General features: G+C 45.2%; 1 protein-coding gene across 3 annotated transcripts; it reads left to right on the forward strand.

The window, feature by feature from the left end:
• The first annotated feature begins 1,653 nt into the window (after positions 1-1,653).
• On the forward strand, positions 1,654-17,741 carry gpr4 (G protein-coupled receptor 4). 3 transcript variants are annotated; one of them, XM_061682587.1, is made up of 4 exons: positions 1,654-1,855; positions 13,268-13,852; positions 14,786-15,050; positions 16,101-17,741. In XM_061682587.1, exons 2-4 carry the CDS (start codon positions 13,724-13,726, stop codon positions 16,820-16,822), a joined length of 1,116 nt encoding a protein of 371 aa, XP_061538571.1. In that variant the 5' UTR covers positions 1,654-1,855; positions 13,268-13,723; the 3' UTR covers positions 16,823-17,741. The 3 variants fall into 3 exon arrangements, with proteins under 3 accessions (XP_061538571.1, XP_061538572.1, XP_061538573.1); XM_061682588.1 differs by lacking the exon at positions 1,654-1,855 and adding an exon at positions 5,609-5,881; XM_061682589.1 differs by lacking the exon at positions 1,654-1,855 and adding an exon at positions 8,728-9,289.
• The last annotated feature ends 10,046 nt before the right edge of the window (positions 17,742-27,787 follow it).

Consider the following 27,787-nt stretch of genomic DNA (forward strand, 5'->3'; position numbering starts at 1 on the left):
CAGGCAGCTTAACTGTTCGTTTGGCCTTTCGGTTTGTTAATAAAGTTTTTACCCAACTATGAATGACATTTGGTCCCTCTTTTTGTCTTCTCATCGGCAAAATTAAAAATGAAAGCATTCGTAATGGTGATGTTTATGTACAATATTGAGAAGTTGAATATGAAACTACTTTGCATTTCATTCCCCCCCGAGTCAATTTTTGGAGTGGAGACCAAAATGTAAAACAGTGTAAAAATGAAGGCATTTTGAGACCGTTGATGAGCTACGAAAGAGGAACAATGAAAGAAAAACACTTTGTGAATTGTGAATATTGACACTGCAGTAACTGTAAGTTGCACTAGAGGGAGACAGATGTGGCTATGCGCTAAGGGGCCGTTTGCAGTCCTAAAACCGCTAGCAAGATTTGAATGGAGCCTCGCTTCATGAAGAGTTCCCGCCGCCCTTCTGATTGCCAGTCTCGTGCCCAGTCGTTGGCAAACGAGGGCCGGGCAGTTTTTGGGCGCTGGGTATATTTGGTCAACAACAGGTCAGTAGGAGGGCGAGGGGACTCCGCCCGCTGAGTGCGCCTGCGACATGCGCAGAAAAGGATTGACACCTCAAAGGTCAAGCCTTCTGTCTCTGATTGGTTGTTTTTCTCGGACGTGGTGGTTTCTTAAACTCATCATGAGAGGCACAAGATGGGGCTCGAGAGTGCTGATTTAAAACAAAAAAAAATATATATTTTTTTTTTCCCCCCACCGATTTTACTCGTGTCAGTTTTAACAAATATAGCATGAGGACATTTATTTTTTTAAACCCTTCAACAATAAAACAAGCATTGGTACACGACATGGACAAAAGCATCCAGACGCACTTCTTCGACAGCCAATACAAGCGGGTCTCTTCGTCCCGCTCGCCTGCGGCCGCCTCGTTCGCGCTGCGCGTTACGCACGATGTTCCCAGTTTGATGTGTTTTTGAGAAGGTACAATCGATCCGAAAAATCTGAGGTGATCAACTGACCCGATGACCCCGTGAGAACGGTGACGTCACCGTTCATTCCAAGCCCGCCAATATGGACTCGCGCCACCGTTGTGGATGTTTAACTTCGATTTCAAGTCGAGCGCCGTCCAATTCCTTCTTTTTCTCTTGTTGCTAGCCGGTGTGACATAACCCCACCAAGAAAGTACAACGGTCTCCATTTGTGTCCCCACGAGATTCGCGAGCACGAGGTGTGCTTGAGCAAATGATTGACGGACTAAAAAGTCACGCGCGCCCCCGTTTATACAGTGGATCCCCGCGCACTCGCCGTTCGGCACCCGCGCAGTCACCAATTTGCTTTTTTTTTTTTTTTTCTTCATTAAAAACAAAAACAAAACCAAACGTTTTTTCGTAAATTTGGGGGGAGGGGGGACCGACCCCGAAAACATTTATTGTCGGTTTATCCCCGCTTGTTGGCAAAATGTGGCCTGGTTTGAAAAAAAACATTAGAAAATGTGCGTGTTTGCATGTGCTTGTGTGTGTAGCATGAGGAGAATCTAAAGGAGGTTGCATTTGGAACAGGAAGTCATGTCGCAGCTGTTTTACGCCTCCCTCATTCAGTCACCCTCACCCTCGCCCTCGTCCTCTGCGTGTCCCTCCCTCCTAACCCTCCTCCCTCCTCCCCTTTTTCCCTTTCTGTCCGGTGCGAGCGTGCAGGCGGTCATCACCTCTCAGCTCACGTTGACTCTTGAGCACGCCACCCTTCATTCTTTCCACTTGACCGGCGCCAAATAGCAATCGAACGTCTTCATTTCTTCTGATTCGAAATCGATGCTGGATTTGAACGCTTTACTTTTGCGCTTGCCGTTTGATTGGAGGCGGACAACAAAATTGAATGTGAGTACGAATTTAGTCGATCTTTTTATCCAGCCGAACTGTATTACGCTGCCGCTGCTGCTCACGTGAACTTTTTCATATTTTGCATCTATTTATTCATGTCGAATGGACCCTTCCCATGTCCATCTGTCGTACTTTCCAATCCTGCATCTCCACATACTTTTTTCTGAAAAGATTCCGTATTCTAAATGGCCTATTTTTGTTACGCCGTGTTATGCACTTTGCTGCTTTCTATCAATCTCTCCCCAGGATAAGCAGACACAAATGGATGGATGGATTTTTCCTGGTGTTTTAACGCACACAAACAAACAAACAAACAAACAAACAAACAAACACAGATTATACAAGGTTTCTAATCTGTCTGTAACGTGTTTGGTCAAGGCGAATCAGTATTTAATGATTGTATTTGCTGGACTTGTGGCACACAAACCGGTTCGGTGTTGCGACTCGGATTAGACCGGTTGTGTGCGTTTAAAAAAAAAAAAAAAAAAAAAAAAAACAAACAAGAAAACCTGTCCACACAACAAACACAAAAGTTTGTTGTCGGTGTCAGAAGTCGAAGAGGATGAGCACAAACAAGCTGGAACCCAAATTGAGCGCAGTCCAAATACCTCCGCGACTTGTAGCTAGCCTCGGGCTCCGCGCGACACAGATGCGCAGCGCTTTTGCAGAGACTCTGCTTCTGCCACCGCATTGGAGTTCATTCGGTCGTTTTGTTCGCTTTCTGGGAAGGAAAAACACATTTAAAGCCCATCAAGACAAAACAAAGTGCAAATCCGCTCATGAAGGCAGCGCTTCATTTATTAAGCTGCGTGGCGCAATGACACATCACCAAAGGCTCTTCTGTGCATCCAGCAAACCTAAATGCAGCTCAGCTTACCTGTTGCCTTCGATGTGATATCACGGGCGTCAAACTTTGCGGGGAATGCGGCTGTTTCTGCACGATCGTGCTGGCTGTTGTTTGAAAGTGGATCTGGATCTTCAGTCAATAACCATAAGTATTGATTTGTAAATAAACCGATATTGACCATATTTGGACATGAGGACGGCACCCAACAGCGGCAATATAGTCCAGTACAGGGTGGGCCAAACGGAGGGAGGAACCCGGCCGGGTTGGGGTTCGTCGCTCGGCGGTCGGTTTCAAGCCAAGGTTCGGCTCTCGCGAGCGGCTTGTGTGTGTGTGTGTGTTGATCTGCAAAGTTATTCCTTTTACCATCCTCCTTTCCAGGCTTCCTTCCTTCCATTCTTCCTACCATCCTTTTTTAACATCCTTCTTGTCTTCCTTCCTCCCTCCCTCCCTCCTTCAATAAGTTCATTTGAAACGTATATAGTGCACACACGACCTTACGACTATATAGTACGTCGCCTGTCGCACTTATGCTGTCGTGTATAGATGACAGTCGTGCAACACGCACAGAAGACAATGGCAAGAGCGCGTGTGCGCCCGCGCGCGCACGCATGTCTGGTAATGGCGAATGTTTGCCGACGTTCCCGACAATCAACAATGAGTCCTCAGTTCCTCCTCCAGAATTCCCGCTTTCCGCATTTTTCCCGTCTTCGCCGCTCGTCTTTGTCCTCAACTCGACACGGTCGCCTGTCAACGTCGTCTTTTCTTCTTCACGGACGATACGGCAAAGAACAAAATGTGCTCCTCTTATTTGCGCGAGGTGGGCGGTCAGCATGTATTACTCCTCTTGTTGTTACTTTGGTTTGTAGGGAAGTGTCACCTCATTGGCCGGCTTTAGTTCTTTTAGATGTATGTCGCGGTAGTCGCTGACGGTGTAGCGGTCCACTGGCCTGACTTCGGCGCGGGCGGCGCCGGTTCAGTTCCCAGTCAGTGACGGTGCGAACGGTCGCCCGCGTCTATATGTGCGCTGCGACCGGCTCGGGGCGTCGCCCGAAGTCAGCCGCGACCCTAACCGGGATAAGCCGCGTTGAAAATGGACGCGTGCGTGGATATGTCGTGGTCAAATCCAAAGAAGTTGACGCTTGATTGAAAAAAGTGAATTGCCTGTGAAGAGGATTAGCTTAGGAAAAGTGTTGTTTTGACCATCCATGTGTTGGTTAAGAAGTTCTAATAATAAAAGTAAAAAAAAAAGAGAACAAATACATGAATGTCATTCTGTCTTTGTTAAAAGTTAAAGTATCACGTAATGAGTAGAATTGAGACGTTTTGTGATGAACAAATTACTTTTAAAATGTCAGTCCTAAGATATGAGCAGTAACTCTACGAATGGGCTTTTAGAAGTGAGCCAAGTCCAAGGCCCGTGCACTGCGCGACCTGTACGACATTCAACAGTTTTGCGATGGCAATAGCGGATTCCTTCGATTGACCTTTTTTTTTTCTTTTTAATGGCAAAGGAGTGAAGCTTGAAAATGTGAAGCGCTCACACGTGAAAGCGTCTGCAGCGTACAAATGGAGGAGAAGCGTCTCCGCGGTCGGAAAAGATGTTCCGAGAAATTGGAGCTGCGACTTCCACGCCGGACGCACGCGCGCGCGCGCACGCACGCACGCACGCACGCCTCGCCAGATCTGTTTTGCAACTAGAACACTCGAGACGAGACAAACAGCATGGCGGCTTGATGAGAGGAGATACAGGGGGTTCTAAAAAGTATACACACCCTTGTTCAGATGCCAGAGATCAAGATCAATGATTTCAAAGTTCAGATGTCCTAGTAGGCTTTTCCTGGCATTTGTATGAGTATTTTTATTTTGGTCTGTCTCTGTTTGTGCTCACACTGACTGCTATTTCCAAGCGTTCCCAATTCCTTCCAACTTGACGAAGGCCCGAGTTGGGCAGATGTTACGGCGTCACGTCTCATCGGTGATTGGACAAAAGCAGTTAAGAAACAAATTCAAAATGAAAAGTTAGTGTGCATATGTTTGTTTTAATATCAGTAATACCTTTATGATTAACGATAAATTCATCAACCAATTATTGAAGAAGATAGCGGAATAAAAAAGTACATTTGAAAGAAGCCAACCTAAGGTTGAGCTCGCCAACGCCCCCGAAAGGTTTCTTGGCAACCCATGAGGCCCACGCGTGACCTCGAAGTGATTTCCGCCACCGCCGAGCATTTTTCCGGTCTTCTTTTTGTGTGTGTGATGACGCAGCAGAACAGGAGGGAAACACGATCGGAACCGCGAAATGGTCAAGCGCGGCATGATGGCTACCCGCTGCGTGTCACCATGTACTTTATGTACTGCTTGCTTGTGTGTTTGGAGCATGCTCAAACGTTGCGAGGAACGCACACGCAGAACGGCTGCCACGTCGCCGACTGTCGAGTCGCAGACGGGAGACGCCATTGATGTTTTGCAGGGCGAGCGATACCGAAGACGAGCAGACGATGGATACTTAAGAGCTTCTGGGGTTGAGTGATGATGATGATGATGATGATGATGCTCCACAGCCACGCTTGTGCCGGAACCCGTAACACAAACTTAAGCAGTAGCGGTAGCGCCGCCCGCCCGCCTCACCACTCGTGTCCCGTTCCGTCCGTTCCCTCCGCGCCGCATCACATCGCGCTGACTGATCCCCAAAAACAGCGCCACCTGGCGTTGATCGTGGGTGGGCACCTCCCGGCACAGGACAGCCGCGACTTCCTGTACTTCCCGCTCGACGACAGCTCGTGCTTTCGGTCTGAGGAGAGTCGCCGCAGTTGCTGCTTCCTGTTCCGGGCGAGTCGTCACAGTTGTTACTTCCTTTTCGGTGATGTGCCAGTTGTGACGGGTACATCCTGCCCGAGGAGAGACTTTACTTCCTGTACTTTATTTGAGCGACAGAGAATCGTTACTTCCTGTTCGAGGAGCGACGTCGCTTCCCCTTAGTGGAATCTCGCTACGTCGTGTATTTTCTCTCCGTCGAAACGTTCCTTCTTGTTCGAGGGGAGCCGCTCTAAACCGTTACTCTTTGCTCAACAGCGGCTGTTACTTCCTCGTTTTTACATCCGGGCGAGGAAAGCTGCTAGTTCCTGTTCGTGAACGGCGTGTTGTCGCTTTCAAGTCCAGTTATGTTAACGCGCTCCGTAAGTCACATTTCTTCTCTTTCACACGAGCGTCTGTCAATGACATTGAGCCAATTGTCCAACTGCTTTGTTGTCGTGGCGATAAGACATCAATATGAATTCTTCTTTATTGAATGTGAACTCGCGTGAGAGGTTAATGGTTTGCTTTCAAGTCGAGGAGAGTTAGGTGGTCTTCGTGAATCCACGCTCACTGATTTGAACGTACGATTGAAATAACCTCCGAATTCGAACCGTGCAGTTGTGGGACGATTACAAATTAGGCATCAAGCCTTCGTGAGTCCCGCGATAGGGGAAATCCGGTATCGGGAAATTCCTGACTGCTGATGTTTTTCTCGTGTTGTTTGAAAAGCATTCATGGTGATTCAATGAAACTTTAATGAGCGGCTTGATGGGAAAAAAATGGGGTTTATTTATAGCGGGTACAAATGTATCCAGCAGGCGGGGATGTTTGGAAACTCATCTTGTTTTGCTTTAAGTCACATGAAAACTTACATTTTAAATGATTCGTAAGTCTGGCTTCAATAAAATGTACTGGATATTATTGTCGGTGGCATCCCACAGGGAACCTTTCTCAGCCTGGGAAATTCAGCCCCTGAAGACAGCTTAACTGAAATTTGGCCATTGTGTCTATCATGAGCAAATCCGCAAAAAAAAGTCTCAAGGACCCATGCCCGAAATGGAACAGGAGCTATTTTGGCTATTTCCAGGCAAGACTCCCCGACACAAAGTTGCCCTAGAGATTTAGCCTGATTGCTACTAAATTTCAAGCATGTATACTAGACAGATAGACGACAGCAATTTGTGAGGAATTGAAGTTTTCGTCTGAGTTTGTGCAAATCATAGAGGCTAAGTTTGATTGCCATAAAACACCAAAGTCGTAATACACTCTACGCTATATTGCCAAAGGTATTTTCTCACCTGCCTTGACTCATTTATGATTTGAAGTGATATCCCATCCGATGTCCATATGGTTTATAATATGATGGCGATCGACCCTTTGCAGCTGTAAGAGCTTCAACTCTTGCGGGAAGGCTTTCAACAAGGTTTGGGTGTGAGTTTATTGGAACTTCTTTTCCCGTTCTTCCAGAAGCGCATTTGTGAGGTCACACGCCGACAAGGCCCGGCTCACTGTTCACTCGAAATCAACCCGCAGGTGTTCTGTCGGGTTGCGGCCAGTCAAGTTTATCCGCACCGAATTCTCTCATTCACGTCTTTATAGACCTTGCTTTGTGCACTGGTGCACAGACATGTTGGAACAGGAAGGGGGCTGTCCAAAATCTCTTGGTACGCTGAAACATTCAGAGTTCCTTTCGCCGGAGCTCAGGGGCGAATATTTTGGACATGTCCAACTTTGTGGGACCTGTGCTGAGAACGGGCCCTTCCTCTTCCAACGTGACTGTGCATCGGTGCGCAAATCAAGGTTCGTAAAAACACGGATGACGGAGTTCGATGTGGTGAACTTGACCGGCCAGCGCGATCCCGACCTCAACCCTACAGAACACTTTTGGATGAATTAGAGCGGAGGGACTGAGAGCCGGGCCTTCTCATCCAACATCTAACACGCAACCTCACAAATGCGCTTGTGGAAAAAGGGTCATAAATGCCCATAAACACTCTCCTAAACCTTGTGGAAAGCCTTCCCAGAAGAGTTGAAGCTGTTCTAGCGGCAGAGGGTGGACCGATGTCAAATTCAACCCGATGGATGAATCATGGGATGCCGCTTGAATTCATATCTGAGTCAAGGCAGCTGAGCCAATACGTTTGCCAATATCGTGTATGTCAGCGCATGATTTGTTTTTGGGAACAATTCATCCCCCAAAGCCTGTTTGACTTAAATACATGAAATTTGGTGAACATATCGAGCACGAGTTGACCCACAAAAAGTCTCGGGAAGCCGAGCGTGAAAAGAAAAAGGAAGTCCGCCATTTTTCTTGGAAGCATTTTAGCGTCCTGCGAAGACAAACTCCTCCTCGAGATTTTGTCTGACTGTTAGCAGATTTCAAGCAAATATGCAGTACTAGACAGATGGATGACACTCAATTGTGAAACATGAGAGTTTTGGTTTTTAGGTTTGGGTGGAGCACGGCAGAAAAGTTTGATGCCTCACCATAAAAGAGGAAACTAATGTGTAATTGTTTTAATTCTGCAGTTTAGTAATAAGCCAACGTGAAAAGGTCAAAGAAACTTTGACAAGTTCCTACTATACTCGGGAATTTGCTGAGATGACCAGCGATCAGAAGCAGGTATACTTATTTTATTCATGTATTTAACCTTCATCTATCCAGGAAAGCAAATTGAGAACCGATGCCCATCTGGCCGCAGACAACGGAGGAAAACAAAACAAAACAAAACAAATGCAAATGCAAATACATGGACGACAAACTGCACAGTTTGCTACAGTTCCATAATACGTTAATATGACATAGCCATTATGGTTCAAATGCATCCATTTTGGTGGAAATTCCAGCGCCTCTTCTGTACGTCGCCCAAACAAGCCCCAAGATGGGCGATGCCAATCGGCCAAGCTTTTTCTCGCCTATGCCATCTGATGCGGCGTCTACATTTGATGATCAATTGGAAGATTTGCCATGAATAACAGGACAGAGTAGACTTTTATCACCGCTTGTAGCCTGAATTTGTGTTTGTAGAATGCACGACAAAATGAACGCCGGCATAATCAATTGACTGACTGTCGGTCAAACCGATGCCGACGATGATCATATCGCTTTTGAAGTCACTTCGGTTGAGTTGGCGTGATCGCACATTTGTAATGCGCTGCGGCAGGAAGGCAGAGAGGGAAGGAAAAAAAAAAAAAAAAAAAAAGTGTCCGCGTGTCTCTCGTCAGACTCAACCACAACACGGGCAAGCAATCAGACGAAAAGTCAGAACACAGGAAAGGAGACAGGAAGCACGCTGACAAACGCACGCGAGCTGAACACCGTTGTACCGCGTCCTATTGTGTCACTGCAACACAAGGACCACAGACGAGAGGATTCGAGTCGACTGGGTTCTTCTTGTGCTCTCGCTCGCACGAGGTTTTGTGTGAAAGGGCTCACATTTCTCCTCATGTTGTGTATGAAAACATTGTGTAACCTTCCATTCAGGTTCACCTCCTTTGTTTGAGGTGCGGCTTTTCGCCAAGCCCCGCTCATGTTTATTGGCTTTAACTCGCAAGTGTGCGTGTGTGCGTGTACATAGCGTGTATTAGGAAGCAGGCTGGTCTTGTCCGGCGACAAATTAGATGCTGCGCACGAAATGAAATGACCCTCTAGATATCATCATCATCATCATCATCTCACACACACGCTTAGCATGAGCGTGAAACGAGCATCCGCAATTGACAAGCTGCACGCTGAAGAACACTTCACTGGGTACTTCGTCTCCACCGAGATCCGATACAAAGATCACGTAAGCTTTTCCGATGGTAAATCCGCCGAATCAAACTTTGACGTGACATCAGACGGCACAGGCCAAAAGTCTGTCTGGGACGTGTTCAGTATACCCGCTTCCGGTTGGGGGCCCCATTTGGGCGAACTTCCTCGTCAGAGTCCGCAATGGTTGAATGGAGGCAACTGGACTGTTCTTGTCTGCTAACCCAAAATGGTTACTGCGAACCAAAACCGCCGACTTCTTGTACAATTTCGGGCACGGGTCCTTGAGACCTTTTCGCGCATTCTGCTATGATAAACGTGTCCACCCGATTTTGTCTTGATCAGTGAAAGCAGATTTTCCAGGGGGCGCTACTGAGTGAGTTTAAGTGACCTTCAACACGAACATTTCCACCAGGATGCAGGCGCTCGCAAACAACATTGCCGCGTTTCCAAGCATGTTATGTCCCAGAGAAAAAGGCCTTTAATTCCTCAGAAGCTCAATAAAGACTGTTCCTAATATGTAGACGATTTGTTTGGTGACTGGCTTTGTGCCGAGAGTTTGGTCTTCCGCACAGGAAGTGACGCGCTGGAGCAGTTTACCGATGTCACCGTGTTTGAATTTCCCCGTCTGGCACCGCACCTGAAATTCCACAAATGCTTTTGCAAGGATTTAAGCGGGCCAGCAGGAAGGCAGGAAAGAAATGTGTGTGTGGTCAAAGTCGTACCTCAATCGAAACACACACGCTTCCATGTTTACAGCGGAGTTGCCTCCGAAGCGAGCTATTGCTGGTAAGGCAAAATGGTGTTGCTGGGTGTTTGCGTGCGGGCACGTAATTGGTGTGGGCGCGCACGATGAAATGGGAAAAAGACTCAAACTGAAACAATTGGACGGAGAGCGCCGCAAACATTTGTGCGTCCTACGCAAAGCACCTTAACACGTGAGGTCAGCTGACTCCGTGCTTTGCCCTGATTGACTACGCATTTATATCGTTTTTACCAACACTTATACAGTATCTCCTTATCGATACAAGTAAAATGCCCATCCTGATATTCGTTGATATGGATACTTGAAATGTCCTTCCAAACGCAAGTGCGGAATCGCCAATAACGATATTCATCTAATACTGCAATTGATACAGACACTTTACATTTGGATATTGATACCAAATATGATACAGATGGTTTACATTTCCTTCCTGATACAAGTAAAATACTGTAGAGGCTGGCGTCAGCGATAGTCATACTTTACAAATCCTTACCAATACAAACAAAACAGACACCGGTATTACTAACATGGATATAAAATACTTTACAATTAGTTACAGAGTCAAGTAAAAGTGAAGCCGGTATCGCCGATAGCGACATCGTTGCCGAGACTTTTCATTTCCTCGGAGGCCTTCCGTGGCCCACTTAGTGCTGAGCTAAATCGATGCGGTCCGCCTGTGTCAATGGGCCAAATGCGGGTCAGGTTCTTCGTGTTAAAAGTGAGCGAGACCGTCAGGTTTCACTTCCTATCGCAGTTGTGCAATTGCGCTGGACTTCCCGTCTTTGTTTGGCTCTGAGCACCTGGGTCTGCCCGTGTCTATTTATAGATCGCACATTGCTAACATGCTTGATCCTTGAAGGCCTCTCTGGAGTTCTTCGACGGGAGACCCAGCCCGGCGGCCGACGTTCTTGTCATGCGGAGACGTGCAATTTCTCAAAGTTTCAAGCGGGTCCCAGGGGTCTTTCACTTTTGTTTGTTCTCCTTCCGCTGAACAGTCCACTTTTATTTGGTCTGACTCCGTCGTGTTTTCTTTTCTGTCCTCGAAAGAGTAGCGTTCGTCTCGGAGGTGTAGGTAGACAGTCGAGTCTTGACCCGAGGTAGTTGGTCCGTCTGTGTCGTGATTTGCATCTGCTCGGTGGATGTATGATACGTCATCGGTGCATTGCTCACTGCACCAGACTGCATACACCCGATTGTTTTTCTGGGTACGGGGTGTCCGGTCTTTGGGACGTACCAGCCTTTGTCTCAGGGTCTTACCGGGTTTGAAGTGTACTGGAATGTTTTGTTTTGAGCGCATGTCTCAGACAGACCTGATACATAAGGAATGACAGTGCTGTTGCTTCTGTCTCGCTCTTCTTTCTCATCCACTTTGCTCTTGTGCCTTCTGAAACTAACGTTCACAAACAACCAGCAAAGGTAACCACAGGTTCTGAGGGGCTCCCTCATGGGTTCTTTCTCTTTGGCCTGTGGGCTAGAGGGAACCTTATCAGCTCTGTGTTGGAAGGGTTCTGATAACGCCCAGTTCGTGTTCCAGTTGGGTGGTCGAGGTGGAAAAGTAAGCGTTGGTCAGTGTGTGGGGAGGCCCCTGTCGTCTCCAATGTGGACGCCGCAGTCCAAAAAAGGCAACTTGTCTTTGACGTTCTCACGGCTGGGCTTGATTATCATTCTCTGAGTGCCGGTGAAGGGGTGTACCTCTTAGCTTCTGAGTTTAACCCATGTGTCATCCACATACAGTGGAATAATGGACAAATAGGGGTCATCCGACGTAGCCGATAGTCCGTTACATTAAAGTAGTTTTTTCTTTTTTTTTACATATTTTCAGAAATGGGCAGAAAACTAAACATTTACTTGTGTGATTTTCTGGCACTCCAGACATCCTACGTTTGTATTCTTTCATAATACGTCCCCTTTTAAAAGAATACACTACAAATGTTAGCATTCATTAAAAGATCAAATGATGTCACACTTGTTGGAAACATGACACAAAAGAATTCTAAGAATAAAAGCAACGAGTCTGCGGCCCCTTGGGTTGTTAGTTTAGCTCTGTGACAGCGAAAACTCCTGACGCCAGACTGAGCGTTTGTTTGCTTGACTGCTCTGACGCTGCCGGGTTTTAGCAAACAAAACTGTACAGGCTGATGTGCGACTCCACTATAAACACACAACAACATGCGCACGCTCGCGTTCGAGTTTCGTTTAGGCTCTTTGGATAAGCACTCCTGGCTAAATGAATCATAAAATCGATGGTACGATCCATCCTTCCTGCTTCTTCCCAGCGACTCAGCGAAGATCAAATGGAAGGCTTGATTCCCACTGCAGGTCCACGTGCCACAGTTGACATTCAAGAGCTTTGTGGGATTTGGGAGATTTTACATTGTGACACGGACGCCATGCGACTGTGTTTATATTCACAGAACACGTGATGCACAAATTGCATGGAAAAGGGACCCCAAAAAAAGAATAAAGCTTTTCACGAAAATTCACTGATGGAATTCATAAGCAAGGTTTTGTGTAAAGATGTGTTTTTAATGTTTGTGTTAATTTGGTATTTTACTCATAAGATTAAAAAAAACAGATGTTTATTTTTATATTTTAACTGGTGAATAAAAGTACGGTATTTGATTTGACTCATTATAAAATATACATGTTAGACAGTATGGCATTTGGTATGTGTTGTGTATTTATTCTTGTGATTGTGTCTCATTTTTTTTATGCATGCTTTTCTGCACAATGTAAACATACACAACACGGCTATTATTATTCATTATGTTTTTAAATTCATATTTTTCTTGTAAATATTTGGAATATTAAATTACTCATACAAATACAAAATAAAATAAACCTTTTCATTATAGTAATATTTGTATTATTCACCATGAAACAATTGTATTATTTCATGACATAACTGAGCCAACAACTAATTAAGAAGTATGTTCATTACCAATTTTAGGGGAAAATGTATGAATGCAATAAATATGGATTTAACATATTTGATTTAGCTCATTAAATAATAGGTAAGTTACTTATAATCACATTGATTATAAATAACACTTAATGATAATTATTGTTTTATAATTAAAATAAACAATTGTACATGTTTGTATACACATTACCTTTTTATTGACTTCCTCTCGGAATCACGTGGAAGTCTTTAAAAATCAAAATGTGACCCTTAAGCACAAAAGTTTGTCCAGTCCTGCTGCCTGAAATGTAATTCTAATAGAATTATGAATCATGTTTGTGTTGTAGGTGGCGAACAAAGAAGGCGCGTCAAGCCATCAGGCGTCTTCTTGCGAGAGCATCGACGACGACTTCAGACACGCAGGAGCACGCGCACACACACATCAAGAGCACTAATCTCTAAAAGATTGATGAGGTACGGTCAGGCCCCGCGAGGCCTGGTCCGGCGTCGATAAGGCGGCTTCCATTTCACCTCCATTCGACCCTCCTTCGCCGCCTCCTCCAATCAGACGCGCCGCCCTGACAAGCGGCGTGGCAGAGGCGGCGGACGATGATACATTTCGGGCCCTCGGACGGGAATCGGGAGCCATGACAGGCCGCGGAAAGGACGCCTCGGCTCGGGCCGGCTGGGAGGAGGAGGAGGAGGAGGAGGAGGAGGAGGCCGGGTTGTTGTTAAAATGGCGGACGAGCAGGAAGCCGCAGAGCTGAGACTGACTTAACACGCACGCAAACACACTCAGGACAATGTGCAACGTCTCCTTCTGTAATGTGGAAAGCAAGGTGGATCAGTTCTTCCAGCCCACGCTCTACATCATCGTCATGGTGCTGGGCCTGCCCACCAACTGCTTGGCCTTGTGGGCCGCCTACTTGCAGGTGAGCAGCTACAAAGTCGAGAAAAGGCTCTCTCGCTGCGTGCGGCGTGCACGCCGGGCCACTAGTGGCTGCTCTAAGCACAAAGTCAAAGTCAAAGTCACCCACGAAAACACACACGAGCAAGGATTCCATACAAATGGCTGATGAGTTTATTTGAGAAACAGGCAGCAAATAGTTTCAACCTTTTGGGCTTTTGTTTTTGACTGGATGGATTATTTTTAGTCGTTCAGTTAAATCCTAAAAGAAAAATAGCCATCAGTTTAACTTTATTTATAGAGTCCTTTAAAAACAACAACAGCTAAAATAAGTTGCTGTACATACTGTTGTGCTCATAAGTTTGCATCCCCTTTCAGAATTTGTAAGATGAATGTCAAATATGGAAATCCTTTAAAAATGTTGTTTTTATTTATGTGATTCAAACTGAACTAGAAGACAAAACATAGCAATCGAGGAAATAAAGAGCTTGTCCCCATTCAGTCGTATTTTCCTTCATATAAATTCTGCTAGGGTGTGGAGACATTTTTAAAATAAAAAAATAAAAAACTCGGTGACACTGAAACTCTCCCCGTCTGCGTCTTGAGACAGTCGTAATGTTCGCAGACGAGCGAGAGGAACATGATTGAAGTCCCCAGCACCCGCTAGCACGAGAGCAGCGGGATGCCGCGAGTGTCTTCGCAGCTTGCGGACATCACTCGCGTTGGCCGCAGGAAGCGCAGTTTGAACGTAAGCAAACAAAAGCCGTTAGTTGGTCCACCTGGCGAGCGACCTCCCATCCCTCATCACCATCCATGGAAAGAACGATTCCAATCTATCCAAGTCACTTCTCTCTTTCACTTCACTCCACTCTTAGGAACAGATGTCGCGTCGCCTCAGTGATGCATTCCCAAGGCGTCTTTTTCATCTTGATTTCGTGTCACCTTCTCCCGCATCCAGGTGCGGCAACACAACGAGCTGGGCGTGTACCTGATCAACCTGTCCGTGGCGGACCTGCTGTACATCGGCACGCTGCCGCTGTGGATCGACTACTTCCTGCAGCGCGACGACTGGATCCACGGCCAGGAGAGCTGCAAACTCTTCGGCTTCATCTTCTACACCAACATCTACGTCAGCATAGCCTTCCTCTGCTGCATCTCGCTGGACCGATACCTGGCGGTGGCCTACCCGCTCAGGTTTGTCAAGGTGCGACGCGTCAAGACAGGTACGTCCCATCAGTACTTCCATATTGTTCCATCTCACGGTATGCCAATGCTCTACCCACTTCAGGTGTATTGCATCGTCACTTTATTGTGATATCAGCGTTACCGTTGGCAAAGTGTCGTGATTTTATATCGCACCCCTAATGTACACTGAATGGTGTCGTCGTGATACAGTATATCGATATCGTTCCTTCTCCTGCTATAGTATTGACATGCCAACATCAGATATCATGTTTCATCTCTGTATCGTGATATTAGCTCTTTGTTTCCAAAGTATCTTGATTTTTCATCCTGACCCTAATGCACACTGAAGGGTGGGGCAAAATATCACGATACAGGCTACTAATATCATGATAATGTTCCCTATGCTAGGCCAAAATCAGATATGTTGCATTATAGTGATATTGGCATTATCGTTGGCAACGTAATATCGTATCCGATCTCTAATGTACACTGAAGTCTGGGGCGAAATATTCATATCACAATACAATACCGTATATTGTTTTGACAATACAGCGTAGCGATGGCATGATATCATTAGCTCTGTTTTACAGTACTGGTATGCCAATATCTGTTATGATGCGTCATCGTTATGTGTAATCATACAATATTAGTATATTAGTATTATCAATGGCACAGTATTGTAGCCCAACTCCTTATGTACACTGAAGGGTGGCACACAATATCAACATCGCGATACAGCATATTCACGTACCAAATATCAAAATCGCCATGTATTGGGATATCTCGGTTCACACATGATTCACCGTACAGTAGCAATATGCCAATATCAATATCAATATCGATACTGGCCAATTATGCATCGCGATATTGTAGGAGGGTGTGACCATTTATTGATATCGTTACCACTCATGGTCCAGTATCGATACGGCAACATCAGATGTCGCTCGCATTTGTCGTATGGTGATACTCTTGTTACTGTTGCCAGAGTATCGCGATATTGTATCGCACCTCTAATGTATGCCGAAGGGGGACAAAGGTTTTGGGCCGGCTCCAGTTAGTGACTGCCTGTCTTTTCGTGCCCCGTGCAGCCATCTTGGTGAGCGCCACAGTGTGGCTGATCGAGATCGTGGCCAACTCTGCGCCGCTCTTCCACGACGAGCTCTTCCAGGGCCGCTTCAACCACACTTTCTGCTTCGAGAAATACCCCATGCAGGACTGGGTGGCGGGCATGAACCTGTATCGGATCTTCCTGGGCTTCCTGGCTCCGTGGACCGCCATGTTGGTGGCTTACCGCGGCATCCTGGCCGCCGTGCGCTGCAACGTCTCCACCGAGCGGCAGGAGAAGGCCAAGATCCAGCGGCTGGCGCTGAGTTTGATTCTGATCGTGTTGTTGTGCTTCGGCCCGTACCACGTCCTTCTCCTGGTGCGGAGCGTGATGTTTCTCAGGAAGCCGTGCGCCTGCGGTTCGGAGGAACGCCTGTTCGCCGCCTACCACGTCTCGCTGGCGCTCACCAGCCTCAACTGTGTCGCCGACCCCATTTTGTACTGCTTCGTTAACGAGGGCGCGAGGCACGACGTGGGCCGCGCTCTCTCTGCGCTGCTATCGCCGACGTGCCGCAGGGGTTCCGCTTCTTCGCCGTCGCAGGCCGACGTGCTCAACGCGGCATCCGTTACCTTGGAAACGCCTCCGGCGGCCAAGAACCAGCCGTGCGTCTACGTGGGCCGAAGCCAGGCAAGCGGATACGAGACGGAACTGGTGGCGCTCAAGGAGGAATGTCTGCAGATGAGCATACTCGCCGGCAGGAAGTGACGCTAGACTGGAGAAGAAAACGTGCTTTTACGTGAGGGTTTCAAGCCAGGGTTGCGGTTACAAAGTAGTAGCAAGGCGACAAGTGGCTGCCATCTTTGTGAAATTGCCTCAAAAACATGGAATGGGCGGCCTCTAAAATCGTCCATAGCAAATAAATGGACAAAAAACAATTGGTTACTAAAGTACATAACATATTCCACTGCTCTTCTTACGGATAACGTTCCATTTGCTCTATCGAAGTCGACTTTTTCAGGCAAGCAGTAGTAGTTTTGACATGTCCCATTATCTCATTTTCAAACTTCTTACTGCGTTGTACTCAGGTTGAAGCGGCCATTCCAAGCAGACTCTTGTCACATTGCTAAAGTAGCATGGCGGTTTAAAATGAGGGTTTCAATTAAGCCAGGGTTTCATTTATGGTAAGGGTTTCCAGAGAGGGTTGGAATTTCATATTTGGGTTCCAAGGCAGGGTTAGGCTGCCACGCTTTTGTGTTTCTGTTGTGAGATGTTGTGATGGGGTACCAAAGTAAGGCCAGATTTGGCCCCATCCATTGAGGTACCAAGTGAAGTGGTAGGGTTCCAAACGGGGCGCACACCAGACCCATCAGGAGGGACACTTCCCAAACGCAAAGTGGACCAGGCGGCTTGCTAGAAGCATGACTGAGGCGGAAACAACACTTCCTGTTGGAGATGAAGTGAGATTACTTCATCAGCGTCTTTCGGGCAGGATTTGTGCGGCGATTCCGCTGGGATTCGTTCACGCGTGAACGCTGACTTTCCTGGCGTGTCAAATGATGCCCGCACTTTTAATCCATGCATGGAGACTCTCTTTGATGTTTATCCGCTTTTCTGACGTCGAAAGTCAAGATCGTAAGTTATTCATTGTTTTGTTTATGAACAGAATAAACCGTATTGTCACCTGGCCAACTCGTCCTTGAACCGGTTTTCCATGATACCCGACATCAACTGGCTGACTTTGGTTATTCATTATTTGATTATTATTTATTGATATTGATATTATCATATGCCCTGCGATTGGCTGGCGACCGGTTCGGGGTGTACCCCGCCTCCTGCCCGATGATAGCTGGGATAGGCTCCGGCACGCCCGCGACCCGCGTGAGGAGAAGCGGCTCAGAAAATGGATATGATCATATAAATATCCATTGATATTATTTTCCAGTGATTGCAATTTAGACTAGAATAGACTAGATTCGTAATTCTTGGTCACTGTCACAGCGACAATGAAAATAAAGGGTTGAACATTAGGGTATCAAATTGAGTTTCACGTCAAGGTTAGGGTTTGAAATCAGGGTTTCAAGCCAGGGTCAAGAGTTCAAATTAGAATTTCAATTCAAATTCATCTTTTCAAATGAGTGTTTCGAGCCATTAAAGCCAGGGTTCGGGTTTTACATTCGGGTTTCAAATTAAGCTTTCAAGCCAAGGTTACTGTTAAGCATTAAAGCCAGACTTAAAGGGTTCCAGATTACGATTTCAAGTTTAGAGTTTAATGCCAGGGTTAGGTTTTCAAATAAGTCCTTCAAACCAGGGTCGGGTTTTCACATTAGGGTTTCAGAATATTCGTATTTTTCACTTTTACAGTGATGTAGCAAAGTAGCAAGTATTCATTCAAACTTACTAAATCTACTTCAAGTACAGTCGACAAAATGAAACGTATAATATTTTGTGTGTGTGTCATTTTTAAGCATAATAATATAAAGTGAAATGTAAGACATGTTAAGGCTCCGCAGACACCCTGGTCACTGTGCAAGAAAAGCATATACAGTACATACGAAAACGTTGTGCAGAGACACATGATTGTCATTGGAGAGCGACGGTATGTTTATTTTTGGGTAAATATTTTAAATACACAAACATGTTTAATCATGCTGTTCCAGCTACAGAATAGGCTCCATTCATTCCTCCTACCAGCGTGACCAATGTGACCCAGAATCCATTTGGAGATCAAAAGCAGAAAAACAACATCACTGCAAACTGGAACTGCAATAATGCGAAAATATCGTGTTAGATATTGTAGGGCTGCGTGATAGGTCCTTCAAATTGTAATCTTTTTTTTTTTTTTACACACACACAAATCATACTTCTAATTTTGATCTCTTTTTCCCCCACTTTCCGTCTCCTTTCGGTTTCCAGCCATGTTGTGAGGGTAAGCAGTGCACATCATCAACAGGGATGCGCTTAGGACTACTGAAGCCAATAAAAAAAAACATTGGCAAAAAAGACAAATAAATAACCTCAACTTAATCAATAAAATCAATGAATCACCCCGCCCTTGGATATTGTATTGGATCACATTAGACCAGTGATTCCCAACCACTGCGAGAGATCATCAGGCGTGCCGCAGGAAATGATCTCATTTCACTTAGTGCTTTTCTTCTTTATCATTGTTCATCTATCTATGCCAGCGACGTACAGTGACAGGCAGCGCTATTACATGCACTTCAACTCAATGGCAGAAGGTCCATAATTACAGAATAAGTACTAATTGCAATTGACACCCCCATAAAAAGATTTAGGCGGCACGGTGGCCGACTGGTTAGAGCGTCAGCCTCACAATTCTGAGGTGCGGGGTTCAATCCCCGTCCCCGCCTGTGTGGAGTTTGCATGTTCTCCCCGTGCCTGTGTGGGTTTTCTCCGGGCACTCCGGTTTCCTCCCACATCCCAAAAACATGCAGTAATTGGAGACTCTAAATTGCCCGTAGGCATGACTGTGAGTGCGAATGGTTGTTTGTTTCTATGTGCCCTGCGATTGGCTGGCAACCAGTTCAGGGTGTACCCCGCCTCCTGCCCGATGACAGCCGGGATAGGCTCCGGCACCCCCGTGACCCTGGTGAGGAGAAGCGGCTCAGAAAATGGATGGATGGATGGATGGATGGATAAAAAGATTTATAATTGCCAACAGATGGGACACGTTGGTGGCAAAGCACTACTTTTGTACAGATTCAACTCCTCAACTCCATTTCGCATAGTCAAGACGCCAGCAAAGCCCTTCACCATAGTTGTTTATAGTTTGCCTTGGCTTAATAAAGATTGTGAAACACTGAAGTAGACATTGTAGGTGTACCTAATTAAGCGTCCCCGAGTCCAAACAAGTGTGCTCCACAGGTAATAAGGCCGCCTTGGAGATGATTCCGGTCCATCCTAGTGTGCGAACGCAGTTGTGGTTGTTCTACAGGGGGAAGAAAATCACAACTTGCTGTCAAAGACGGCCTCAGCGGGGTCAGCACGAGGCCTGTTAATCTCAACGTTGGATGCGTCGAGGTCGTCGGACATTCGATAGACGGCCAAGAGGACGTCGGCGTGATGGACCTTGAACCTCCCGCAGGCCTTGGTCAAATCATCCCCGTCACTTCCTGTCTCTCAGCGAACATGTTTTTGTTTCGGACGCACACAATAAAGAAACTTTCCCACGGTCCCCAGGCGGCTCGCATGCTGAGCAAACAAATGGCCGTCGTACAGAATATCGACCTACGTGACTTTTGGTGTTTGCCTTACCCCCAAAAACAACGCATACCCCAAGATGACTTAAATTACAACTTGGAAACTCGATTGAACTCTTGAACATAATTTGAACAATATTTTAATAACCTTTAAAAAAACAGTCATAAAAAGGAGTACTTCAAAAACAAATCACATTCTTCCTGTATTAAATTGAAATAAAAAAAAAAGATCACCAAATCAAAAGCATACTGAATGTTGTCCAACGCCGCCATCTTGTGTCTGATTAACACAATGCCACAGAAAGGACATATGCAGACATTATTTCGCTGTCAATAAAAAAAAAAGAACATAAATCATGCCCCCATCATTATCCTCTATTAGTTCGTAAGTTTACAAAAACAAAAACTTTACCATTAAACAGCGGCAACGTTAGCGTTTCTCCATCATTTGATTGTCAGTTGACACCAGTCAAATGTATTGACGTCAGTGACTGCCATCACCCACAAAAAGGGAATAAATAAAACTTTATTAACATTCGAATAGTTGACAAACTGTTTTGCCGCGAACTCTCCCACTTCCTGCTTCGGCGTCTTCGTTAGTCGCTAAGCTACGAAGCTAATTTGACAATGTTAGTGTGATCGTTGTAAAATAAATGATTTTAATTCGACAGGTAAAGGAACTAAATAATCCAGGTAATACTATCTTCTTCAAAACCCATCTACAGAGTTGTCAACATGGCGGCATCACGTTCAAATCTCAATGTGGCCCTCTTGAAGGTAAGGAACAAGCACAAAATGGTGGCCTCAGTTAACAGGTGGACATGTAAAAGTATGTAAAATTACGTGGCGGGCCTTGCGTTAGGTACGTGGACTTTCAGTGGGGACTTAAGTCACCTCTTCATAGAACCACTCTCATGTCGCAATTACGCAAACCATCAATACTAAAAAAAAACAGAACAAAAAAACAACACAATATAACAACAGGCAACTGAGCCCCTTACATAATTCAGAATCAATATTGAGCCAATAACATTACATGAACATAAAATATTTAAATAAAATGAATCCTACTCACCAGCCATGCTGATTATTAAATGTATTGCGATGTATGTTTTGCTAGTCGAACTTGGCTGTCACAGATTTTGCTCTGACCAACCAGATCACAGAAAAATGCTGATGTCATCGATGGCCATTTGACTACCTGACCTGTGTGTGGACAAGTTAGAAATCTGATTGTTTTAAGTAGCAGTCCCATTGCTAATATAGTTCAAGTTACATGGTCCAGCAGCACTACGGATTTTAAAGGCCTTAGGCAGATTACATCGACATGGCGACACAAAGAGACGGAAATGTGATTGCACAAAAAAAAAAAATAATAATCTAACATCCACGTACAGTAGCGGAGGCAGTGCAACCGAGAGAAGCATCAGAAAAGGAAAAGAATAGACTTGGAAGTAAATTAATCCAATTTCAAGGAACAAATATTAGCGTTTAGGTTGTAAATGTAGGTCAATACTTCTGATATTGTTTAGGCCATCAGATAAACCCTTCCACTGGTAAAATATAGACTCTAATAAAGAGAGTAAGAGACCATTTCACTGTTAAAATTAGAACAGAATGGGCAAATATTCAAGCAAAGTGATTAACATGTCAAATAGGAGTCCAATAAAGAAAGTCCAGCGCAAATAAGATAAACAGTGAGGAGGAGAGTAAAATTATATTTGCAAAAACAAAAATTACAAGACAGTCATCTATAGGACATGCCTTTGAAAATAGTCCTAACGTTTCGCTCTTATGTTGTAGAGTTACAAATAGATGTTTATATTTATGTAGGAATATTCTAGAAGATGAGTTAAGTGAATTTCCCTCCTGTGAGTTTAATAAAACCTTGTTCTCCTTCAATTTCAACTTTGAACCGATTCTACTTGATGCGTAATTTAAAAAAAGATAGGTGGGATACACACACATTGGATTTTTTTTTTTTTTTTTAGGTTCTCGTCAGTCATTTTGTGTGTCGTCATCCTTTCAATCTCACAGAGTGCTCCCTCCTCCCCGTCCTCCTCGCCATCGACTCTTCTATCGATCTTTGCTTGCGCACCAGGGAGGGCAATCATGTAAATGAAGTGGGGAAAGGGACAGACTGGACGTCATGTAAATGTCCTCCACTGGATCAGGAAAGCGTCCTGTCGGTGAGTTGAAAGAGGAAACTGAGGTCATTGTTCTCTCAAAGTGGAAAGCATCCATATCGAATGGCGCCAGAATATTGTTATGTTGTTTCCTTGTACCGAACCAGGAAGAGGAAGCGGATTGTTGAAGATTCATTAATATCATGCAGGGCAAAATAAAGATCTCGCCATTAGCGAAACTCAAAAGTGCAACAGAACGTTCTGGGCCAACCTCTGATTTGTTGAAGGATTTAAAACTATACTAACCATAAAAAGTCATGGAAATACTGCTACAAATAATAATTTGTCATCGTGCAGGCAATTAACATTTTATCATTATTTGCTGTCATATGTGTAAAAAGAAGAAAATGCCTGTATATATTTGTTTTCTCTTAACATCCCATCGTCCCATGTTGGCGCTGCTCCTTCTTTTGGAATGAGGGTTGCAGAAAAAGAAGGGAAAAAAAGCCTCAATCATGCACTTTAATCCTTATTCGCTAAACTGAGCTCCTGTGTGAGGTACGTCGAAGTCATGAACTCTTTTTGTGTGACTTTTGAGGCCTGTTTTATTTCTTTTCTTTAAAAAATTAAAATCAGGCAATGTATCACAAAGTCAAAAATACTGTTTATTTAAAAATAATGCACACATATTTTAAAAAAATATGTTCATCCAAATGTTTAAATGTTACATGAAAAATAGGAATTCTGCAAATATTGGGAAACAAATATTAGAATAATAACATTGGAAAAATATTTGAATACAAAATAAATCTGTCAAAAAATGATCAAAGTCTTTTCCATTCAAATATTTAACATAATTATGACTATAGTACTGCAGTAGCGTAGATTAGAGATTGATTTAAGGCGCGTTGTGGTGTCCAAATTCAGGTTACGTGGCCAGAACTCTAAACGGAGGACCTCCCTGAAATAATGAATGCGCTGCTCTTGCACCTGGCTACCTACAGATGGCGACAGAGGATGAATCTCTGAGAAGTGGAGTCTCTTCAAAGAGACTTTAGATGGATGTTACCTGCACAGATGATTTTGCGTGCAAAGTAAAGCGCTGTGTTAACTAACCTGCAGCTTTTAAACTGTTAATCCTTTATCTTCTCCAGCTTCCAGACATGGTGTTGTGCTGTTTGGACTCTCCCAGGGTGGAGCAGTGGGTGACGCAGGTGTCAAAACCAGCACATCTGCTCGTGAAAAGGCCAAAATACTGCCGGGCCAGCGTGTGTTTTTACTGCCCACCGTCCCGCTTGACTTTTTCCACATGGCGGCGGCGTTGGCCGGCGGGAGCGTCTGGCGAAACATCTGGACGGAGCATGGGAACGAACGCGAAAGGCGCCCGCTGCCGCCAAGCGGGCCTCAAACGAGCTGCCAGGTGGTCTCTTCTCACAACTCCGCATTCTTTCGTGATCATGGGAAATTGCGTTATACCGAGATATATCATATAAGAATAAGAACGTAACAAAAAAATAACTTTCCCACACTCGCAGCCTTTAAACTCATTTCAACTTATTAAAACACATCTACACTCAAGAAAACAAACTTTGTAAGTAGTCCTTAGCATTTGTTTTCACTCTCACTGTCAAGAAATGAAAGACTGTCGTATAACATCACAAGGAACTACTGTATGTTGAAGTGATTTGAGGAGCTTCCCTTAGACAAAAGTAGTGTTTTGCCATCATCTTGGTGCCAATGTTGAAGTGAGTTGAGTATGTCTATTTCGACAAAGTGCCACCTCGTGGCATCAATAAACAATTAGAAACCTTTTTTTTCCGGGGCGGGCATCATTTACTTGCCGATTTTGGCTAGCCGCAGTAGGGCTCGGCCGCTATCCTCGGGCAATAGCGGTGGAACGCTCGCGCGAAACGCCATCGACGGTCTAATGGAAATTAGCACGGGCGTTGTGGTCATTCGAAACCTTCGAACAAGCGCAACTTTAGCACACACGGAGCAGCAACACACACACGAGCAGAGCATACCAACGATACTCACAGGCACATGCCGTATGCGTGTGCGTTTGTGTGTGCACGCAGGCAATGTCACCTTGACTACAAGCTAGAGGAGGCGATGAGGATGCATCTGTGCGCTGGACAGCGGAGAGAGAAAGCGAGAGCGTCTGATAGTCTGCGTGCGTGACAAATAACCGAGGAGGAATAGCGAGGAGGTTCGGGCGCTCCCGGGAAGATCGAGCAGCGACCGGAGATTCACCCGCCGCCGACATGTCAGCGCACTCAGGTGGGTCACGTGACCGCTCACATGGCGTCCATCTTCTGTCGTCGCATCACATTGCGCTTCGTCGTTCAAAGACATTGCGTGCTTACGTCACTTTCGGGATTTGGATGAGTTTGGTGTAGAAGAACGAGACCGTCGGACGCCTTTTGGGGTGAATGCAAGAACGGAGATTGCCAAGTATGTTTTTATTCAAGTGTGAATGACACACACGCTCATTTGCCACACAAACGCTTCAAAAAGATCAAATGTATTGTGCCTAAAAGTTAAATAGAACTGAATAGTACTCAAATGTACTGTGCTAGATTCTAAAACGTTTAAACCACTGGCACATGATGCAAAGTTTGAAAAAATAAGAATTCAGTGATTCTTTCATGTGCCGCATACCAACAGTGGTACTAGTGCCACACTTTGAGAATTACTCCTTGGTGGGCAAAGTATGGGCAGCAAGCTGCAGACATTCCATAATTGATTATTTATGATGGGGGAAAAAAGCAACATCAACTCAAAATACATTTCACATTTTTTTATTCAATGAATAATGAATTGGTTCAATATTAAAATAATTATTGGATAGATTTATATAACAAAGTATTGTATATGTATAACCTAGAAGTTAAGTCAACAATAATAAAATACAAAGAGGATAAATATATATTTCGATGTACAATAAATTAATTCATTTTTTAATGGACTTAATTTTTAAGTGACATGTATATGTCTTTTTTTATTTTAGCAATATTATTGCTTGATAAAATTAATTGCAAAATATGTTAAATGTAACCTGTATTTAAAATTGTTCATCCAGCCATCCATCCGTTTCCTACCGCTTATCTGATGTCGGGGCGCGGGGGCAGTAGCTTTCGCGGGGACTCCCAGACTCTCCCCAGCCACTTCATCCAGCTCTTCCGGGGGGATCCCGAGGCGTTCCCAGGCCAGTCGAGAGACGTAGTCTCTCCGGCGTGTTCCGGGTCGTCCCCGGGGTCTCCTCCCGGTGGGACGTGCCCGGAACACCTCACCGGCGAGGCGTCCGAATCAGATGCCCCGGCCACCTCATCCGGCTCCTCTCGATGCGGAGGAGCAGCGGCTCTACTCTGAGCCCCTCCCGGATGACCGAGCTTTTCACCCTATCGCCAAGGGAGAGCCCGGACACCCTGCGGAGGAAACTCATTTCGGCCGCTCGTATCCGGGAGCTCGTTCTTTGGGTCAGGACCGGCGGCTCGTGACCGTAGGCGAGGGTAGGAACGGAGATCGACCGGTAAATCGAGAGCTTCGCCTTTCGGCTTAGCTCCTTCTTTTCCACAACGGACCGATACGAAGTCCGCATCACTGCAGACGCCGTTCCGATCCGCCAGTCGATCTCCTCGCTCGTAAACGAGACCCCGAGATACTTGAACTCCTCCACTCGGGGCAGGATCTCATCCCCGACCCGGAGAGGGCACGCCGGCCTTTTCCGACGGAGGACCACGGTCTCAGATTCGGAGGTGCCGTTTCTCATCCCAGCCGCTTCGCACTCGCCTGCGAACCGCTCCGGTGAGAGTTGGAGATCGCGGCTTGATGAAGCCAACAGAACCGCATCATCTTCAAAAAGCAGTGATGCAATTCTGAGGCCACCAAACCGGACCCCCTCTACGCCTCGGCTGCGCTTTGAGATTCTGCCCATAAAAGTTATGAACAGAATCGGTGACAAAGGGCAGCCTTGGCGCAGTCCGACCCTCACCGGGAACGAGTCCGACTTACTGCCGGCAATGCGGACCAAACTCCGACACCGGTCGTACGGGGACCGGACAGCCCCTATCAGGGGGTTCGGTACCCCGTACTCCTGAAGCACCCCCCGCAGAACGCCCCGAGGGACACAGTCGAAAAGTTGTTCATTTAACTAATATTTTTCTTTTATGTACAATCAATGAATCAATCATTTCATACATCCATCCATTTTCTGTACCGCTTTATCCTCACCAGGGTCGCGGGCGTACCGGAACCTATCCCAGCTATCTTCGGGCGAGAGGCGGGATGCACACTCTGAACCGGTCGCCAGCCAATCGCACGGCACCTATAAACAAACAACCGTCGGCACTCACATTCACACTCACACCTACGGGCAATTTAGAGTCCTCAATCAACATACCACGCATGTTTTTGGGATGTGGGAGGAAACCGGAGTGCCCGGAGAAAACCAGTCTTCCACTGTGCCGCTATTTAATACATGGAATTTAAAAATATTGAAGTATATATTTTTCATTTACTGTTTTATTATTTACAATAAATCAATTCACGAATTAACTTATTTTGTTTAATTTTGAATGTACTTTAAAATGGTTTATTTTACTAATATTTTAAACCAATTATTTAATGAGATTAATTTTGAAAAATCTTAAATGTGTACTGTGTGTAAAACTTTATTTTATTTTTTTTACTAATATTTGTATTTTATTTACAGTTGATTATACTAAATGTGTAATGAGCTGAATTTTAAAAAGGTGAAATGTATTTGAGAAATTGTTTATTTTACAAACATTTTTCAATTACAATAATAGAATAAAAAAAGAACTTATTAATTAACCAAATGCAACAGGATTGTTGATCATGTAAATATATACGGGTGTTTATTTGATTTCGGGCACTTTTGATTTTCGTTTTTCTCAAACATAAAATGTCACAAAAACGATATATACCTACCTTACCTTAATTGTCATCTTTCTGTGCCTCAGAATCTGTTCATGTCCATATATATTGATTCAAGATTTGGTCTTTTTTGTCAGATACCGTCGAGAAATGTCATTACCGTCACAATGGCATATAGATGAATTAGGCAGGCCCACTGCTGGTTATATTCTTTAAATTTGACATCAAGGACACAAACATGCCCGTAATCAAATCAACACCCATATATAAAAAATCAAAAATCAAAATCAAAAATCAATATTTCGTTCCAAAAACGTCCAAAAGATCCATCCGATAGTTCGGGCTTCCTCGGGTGAAGCCGGAGTTCACAGGAAGGCCCTGAAGGCACCGCGCGGCCCTGTGACGTCTTCGCTCGCCCGCCCCGCCCCCGCAGCATCGAGCGCGAGGAGGGATGCTCTCCGAACGCGAGAGCGACTGCAGCATCT

This window comes from Phycodurus eques, chromosome 7, assembly GCF_024500275.1.
Source record: "Phycodurus eques isolate BA_2022a chromosome 7, UOR_Pequ_1.1, whole genome shotgun sequence".
NCBI classification, from domain to species: domain Eukaryota; kingdom Metazoa; phylum Chordata; class Actinopteri; order Syngnathiformes; family Syngnathidae; genus Phycodurus; species Phycodurus eques.

Bases quoted from the DNA above. Each gene is read 5' to 3' on its own strand.
- gpr4 (XM_061682587.1), top strand. From the start codon at position 13,724: ATGTGCAACGTCTCCTTCTGTAATGTGGAAAGCAAGGTGGATCAGTTC. The intron at 13,853-14,785 runs GTGAGCAGCTAC...TCCCGCATCCAG, and splicing joins TGTGGGCCGCCTACTTGCAG to GTGCGGCAACACAACGAGCT. The intron at 15,051-16,100 runs GTACGTCCCATC...TGCCCCGTGCAG, and splicing joins GGTGCGACGCGTCAAGACAG to CCATCTTGGTGAGCGCCACA.